Here is a 6603-nt window from a genome sequence, read left to right on the forward strand (position 1 = left end):
ACTCTAGTTTGTATTATGTTACTACATTAACGTCATCGCTACCGAAACTGCACGAGTTGAACTCTGTGTAGTTGATAACGGTGCCTGTCATATATGTGACGAGCGGACGCTTTAGCCACGAGGCGATTTGATTAAGAAATGGTGATGTGTAGTTGTGATATAGACAAAATAACGCTTTTTTATTGGTCTGCAAGACGCTATTCAGGATATTTCCGTAATTGTTGTGTTTTGTTTTTAAATGATAAAGAATTACAATATGGCTCATGTGGGGGCCATATTGAAACTTGTTTGTGAAAATGCTTTCCCCAAAGAACATCCTACAAACTAATGAAGCCTTTTTCATTCCAGATCATGATATCTTGAACCTGGAACAAAATGTGAATCCACTCAAAATACCAAACATGCATACTAAGTTGCACGTGAATCCATCAGGTCAGGAGCATTGTTCTGAAATCTGAAAACTGAGCATGTCAATGTGGCACATAATACATTCAAAGGATTATGTTTTTTATACATCGAATGTAACTTTATTTCTAATCAAATATCTCCGGTCGTTCCGATTGTACTTTTACATGTAGGTTTGTCTGCACCAAGTATTCGTGATAAACGTCCACACCTGCATGTCTTTATTGCTGGAATACTGATAAATCCACTAACTCTGTGTATTTTCTCAATAATAACGGCAAACTCCAAATATTTCCAAAACAAGAATGGCTGTCGCTATGGTTACTCCGATTCCAGAAACCACAAAAACCAGGAACAAATTATCAATTTTGAAAATCCTCTGTTTCAATGGGGAACACTGCTTCTTTTCTGGTAGAACAAGATCCCTCCAGTAATCAACAAGGCCAAGTTCTACTAGGGACATTATCCTGAAAAAGACATGAAAATGGATGAACAGTTATCAAACTCTCCTCTGCTTTCTTTTTAATACAAAACACATTCAGGATAAGAGGAACCAACAAAAGGTGGCCCCCTTGAAACACCTGTATTAATTTTCTCAATTATAAAGGCAAGGTTCATATATGACCCAAGATATTCTGACCAATTTAAACAACAAAGGGAATGCAGCACTTACCGTTGATCTAAGAGTCCAGCAAGAGGTGAGTACTTAGGGATCACAAATGATAGATATCTCTGGAAAAAGGGATTATCTGTTGCCGCAATGTCACATCTATTAGCAGTGTATCCTCTGATGCGGATTGTGGTTGCTATGAGAGCATAGTCACCCTGTATCAGCCTGTCATAGTGGTACTTGAAATCTTCAGTAGGTGTCATGTTCTCACGTTGATGCTCTCGAATTTTCTGCCCTATTCGTCGGTAGAGAGGTAGATCGGAATCCTGAAATCGTTTTGACATTAAATAAAATGTTACGAATGCCTATTCCATGTATAAAGTGTTTCTGTACAAACATCATACAGGTGATTCTAAGAAGACATATATCGAAGTGGTGTACTAGGTTAAAGATTACATGTTTTATGTTACCTTAAATATTGCTTCTGCTACAACACCACTGCTAACACCCACGTCATATCCGCTTTCCAGCAGGTCGTCCAGCCCTGTGAAGGGGATGTCCTCTTTGGCAACAGACAGGTAGGCAGCAAAGTTCCCACAGTATACAGACGTGATGAGGATGCAAAATATCCACCAGAAACATAGCAAGGTACGCTGTGAGTCTGTGGCTGGTAATGTAGGCGATCCTGCACAGATAAATATTTAAAACCTGAATCCTGTCTTCAAGGTATGTAAAAGAAACCTAACTAATTTTTTATGTTTGTGTTTGTGCTTCAAAGAGTATAAAACAGATTGGGAACGAATATGTGAAAACTGATATGATATATATCATCATCATCATCATCATCATCATCACGCACATGCATAAGCACATGTTTATGAAGAAAATGTCATGTCCTTTCCATTCATATTGGAACAGCAGGTTGTACAAACCTTGTTTGAACGGCACACCAGAGTTCGTCATGATTGTGTCCAGGAATGTATTCCGATGGCTTTCCATAGGTATCCATACACTAACTCTCTTAAAGATGACTAGCAGAACACTGACCCCAACAAATACCACGAGTCCACACACATATGTCGGCCACTGAAAGCAGTCCAGTAGAACTGTCCGGTTTATCCGTGACTCTGGCTTCTTGTAGATGATATTGGTAGAAGAGATACCAAATTCGTGCAAAAAGGTAACGTACTGAGATATCTGATGGTCAAACTCATATTGAACTGGGCATAAATCAGCTGTCTGTAAGTAAACAACATTCGATAAATTTAATGTAAATTCGCAATGAAAGTATTACCAGCATTGAAAGCAAAATAGATACATGTTAAACTGTATATGTAACTTACACGTACGGATCGTTATAGTCGTGTTTTAAGGTATTGCATGTGGGATATTTACTTCTACAGACTAATATGTGCAATATGAACGTATACACTTCAAAATGTTAATGTGGTATTTGTATGTGCATCTCTACCGTTTGATAGAGACAATAGTGGCACTTGTGCAGAGCTTCCCTTTATTGAAAGACAACGCTACACAATGACGCTATATCCTTCTGGAGCAATGCGCAATTGTAAATAAAAAATACGACATCTAAGGAGTATTAACAAACAATAAGATAATGCTACCTATAGACAGGTGCAACAGCAATTTTAAAACTCTACTTTAATAATAACCTCCACTTTCACCACTGTATTCTTTAACTTAATCCATACACAGACATGTCCAGTTACAACACACAACTGTATTCAAGATGTATTTAAATTGACAATATTATAATCATTACCCCATCGATGAGCATTCTTATTATTCCATCCCACGTGCCATCCTCATGCTGCACGCCCCAGGATTTGTCCTCTGGTTCAATATACGTGTAACTGAAATATGAAACACACTCCTGACCAATCATTGGAAGTCAGCAAGGACGTGTGCATATACTGTGTTAATTTGTTTAAAGGGGTACATCATAAATACACCTTCATTTGCATTTCTTTTGCACAAAAATTTAAATATTTACCTGAAATTCATAGATCTAGAGAGGTAAGACAGGATGTAGTCACAAAATCCGGTATAGGTGAATGTTCCATTGACGATTTTCTTCTCACATGTTTCCCACTGCAACAAGGAAATCGCACATCGTATGGGCAATGTTTATATTTACAGGGCCTTTGGTAAATATATTTGGTAGTCAATAGGCATTGCATGCTGCCTACCTGAAGAACTGCAGCTTTCAAGAGTCTGCCATTCAATCCATGTTTTGTGTTTGGAAAGACTCGAGTAAGAATCTGTTCAGTGGGTGAACGTGAAACTTGCTGTAGATGTCGAGAACTGTTCTTCCACATCAGTGTGTAGAGCTGACACGGCAACTACCAAACAAGGAATTACATCTCGTGTGTCCATTTTATTATAGGTACATTTGTTTTAGTCAAAATCGTTCAAGTTATGGAATCGCAAAGAAATGACAATTCTGCCGTACACGTTGTAACGGAATAGCACATTGTCTAGTACAATGAAGTTGTCAAAAGCTTATGAGGAAGCTTTCAGAACAAACCATTTCCACTGGCATTCCCATTGCCTGTAATGTCGTCACAGCCACGTTGTCAAACAGAACATCGTCAAGTATCAGTGAGTCCACCTCTCCACGGGTCAGCACAATCAACCATTTCGAGAAGTGACGGAGAAGTGAGCCTGCTCCAAACTGTCGGTCAATCTGATGAGCCTGTGTAAACATTATCATGAAATCAACGCTTGTTCAATCAGTTAAGATAAAGTGTATAAAACTAACTAAATCATTATGTAACAGATGTATCAACTGTGGTTAAAAGGTCATCATTTCATTGAAGGACCTGCAACCAATTTGATTTGTATGCAGTTTTAAATAGTGACTTCGTAATTGTAATCCTGGGTTCCTGGCCCTCAGGAGCCTGCGACTAAAATGGTTCAAACATTCCTCGCCATCTTAAATGGAACGGAATCAAACCTGATATACCGGATAACGGGGATTGGCTCAAGGCTGAATGTTTTAAGCTAACTCAATATCTCATTTGATTACGATGAAACAATTCAATTGACCGACATTTTCTTAAATAGATGTGAAGTGACGTGTAGTTGAAATCGTATTCACGATTATTGCATGTGATTTTATATTTAGTTTTATGCTGCATTAAACAAGCCGAAAATGGAGTCAACAATTCAGAAAAGCATGTACTCATAGCGTTGCTTACTGCGCCGGAATAACAGTTTTGTTCGTAGTCGAACATTTGTTATACCAGAAATAAAGAGAGTAACAAGTCAACACTTTTGACCACATGTCGATTTTAATTTTACCTCGTTCAAAACTGAATATAGTCCATCAACATCTGAGAATATCAAGAAGTTGAATCCAAATCTACTGGTCGGCAGAACCGAAACTTGCTCAGTGTTCATCATTGATGTAATGGTTTTTGGAAAATCTTCGAAGTTCAAAATAACGGACAATCCTTCATCTGAGGTACATCGAATGATTGTATGCACCCTATTGTCTGAAATAAATCATTGTTAATATTTCAAATATCGTGTTTTAATATCTTGTAAAGGAATATGCTTCCTTTTTTTAAAAACTCACCACATGCATACATAGTATAGACCACTAAAATATACTAGGCGTCATTTATAAGGGGTAAAATGATTTATAGCACATGTAAAAAAACGTTTCCCAGAAATAATAGAAATAAGAGTGTCATCATAATGTTGAATGTGTTGACAAACGTGACACATCGTGACATGCAGACAAAAAGTTCAAACAGCACAAGCAAACATCAGTTGTGCAGACCAACACCCCAAAATGAAAATGATAAACACGAAGAACTCAGTCATTCAATATCTTGTGTACGCTCCTCGCGCGTCCAAAACACAGGTGCACCTTGTTCTCATGCTCCTTATCAAGTTCATAAAAAAGCTTGCAGAAACGCATTCAATTCCTCTACTAGAGCTCTGCAGAGTCCGGGGTGAACCAATGGTGCTGGGTGACGTGTGTACACACGTCGAGTGAGTTCATCCCAGGCATGCTGAAATGGGTTGAGGTCTGGTGAGCATGATGCCCACTCTACACCCTGCTGCCTGAGGGATTCCATGACAATCCTGACCCTGTGATGCCTAGCATTGTCATTTTACAGTAAAGAAGGTCGACCATAAAAGCTATGCATAGCTTGCGGGAATGGTACTGCTAAAGGTGCCAGAATATCATCCCGAGAACGCTGTCCTGTAAGATTACCGTCGACCACGTGCAGTGGAGTACGTCCAGTAGGAGTTATCCCTGCCCAAACCATGACCGCCCATCCCCCCCCTCCCCCCGCCAAATCGGCTATGTGTGGCAACAGTCGCATCTGTGATTCGCTCTCCATTGTGACGATACAACCTCTGCCGACCATCATGGAAGGACAAATTGAATCTGCTTTCATCTGTGAAGAGCACACGAGACCATTGACGTTGATTCCATGATGCCTACTCCATATCAGACGCACCTGCCTCTGACGTGGTGTTAGTGGTGGACGAACTGCAGGTCGCCTACAGTGGAGTCCGGCTGCCCTTAAACGTCGACGAACGGTGCTCCTGGATATCTTTACATTGTTAACATTGAAGTTTTCTGTCTGAAGATCCGCTGCGTTAAGGAATCTGTTACGTAACGCAGTGTTAATCTTGTACATACCATCTCGGACTGTTCTGACTGGGGCGACCTGGTCAACGTGCATATTCCACGGAACCATTGGCTTGAAATCTCTGCCACAGTCTACCAAGAGCACTCTGACTCACATTAAAGCGGATAGCAACCGGCCCCAGAGTTTGACCAGCTGCCAAAAGGGCTATAGCCTGACCGCTTTCGGTGTCAAAAAACGTCTCATTTAAAGCTGCGATTTCAAACAAGTACCTGAAAAGTGCATAAATGCATGTGTATTGTCCTCCACTTTCCAAGGAGAGAGCGACTTGCACGTTCAAATCACTGACATTAAGCGCCAGGTGGGTTTCTATATTGACAATTTGAACGGCCTGATGTGTTTTTCCATACTGTAAAGAAAGTAAAACATTCAGTTGTATATATTTCAAACAAAAACGAAGATTTTACAACTGTGTAAATAGTGTTACCAATAGCTTGACCCTTCATTAATGACGCCGAGTATATATTTTAAAGCTTTTTGCTGCTTCACTTGTTTAGAATAGTTTGTCGCAAACTGCTAAACCACGGTTCGAATTAGTACAACGGGTCAAGCACTTTCAAGCACTCACTACATGTGTACAGGTTGTAAAATCATCTATACTACCTTCTATTTCTTGCATAACAGCTATTACAGGGGACATTCCGATTTCCTTCTGAAAATCAGAGAAAGGCATCGCACGAGGATATGCACCAAATTCTTCTGGAAGATTTTCTGAAAAGGAATAGGTAACTGAGATACATTTTCACCAATACGTAGTTAAGTACTACCAAAAGTGAGTGAGTGAGTTAGTATTTAACGTCACATCGGCAATATCTCAGCCATATGGTGACGAAAACAATTTATACAATATAAATGACAACATTATAAAGAGTAAAATCTGTCGACGATGGACAGTAA

At 39.5% G+C, this 6603-nt stretch overlaps 1 protein-coding gene across 1 annotated transcript; it reads right to left on the reverse strand.

Moving 5' to 3' along the window:
• Positions 1 to 349: 349 nt before the first annotated feature.
• On the reverse strand, positions 350 to 3743 carry LOC124254115 (ionotropic receptor 93a-like). Its single transcript, XM_046687992.1, has 6 exons — positions 3564 to 3743; positions 3030 to 3127; positions 2837 to 2889; positions 1486 to 1700; positions 1079 to 1341; positions 350 to 365 (listed from the first exon to the last, which is right to left on the reverse strand). Exons 1-6 carry the CDS (start codon positions 3741 to 3743, stop codon positions 350 to 352), a joined length of 825 nt encoding a protein of 274 aa, XP_046543948.1.
• Between the last annotated feature and the right edge of the window lie 2860 nt (positions 3744 to 6603).

This window comes from Haliotis rubra, unplaced genomic scaffold (assembly GCF_003918875.1).
Source record: "Haliotis rubra isolate DU_JTF1 unplaced genomic scaffold, ASM391887v1 Scf564, whole genome shotgun sequence".
Lineage (NCBI taxonomy): Eukaryota > Metazoa > Mollusca > Gastropoda > Lepetellida > Haliotidae > Haliotis > Haliotis rubra.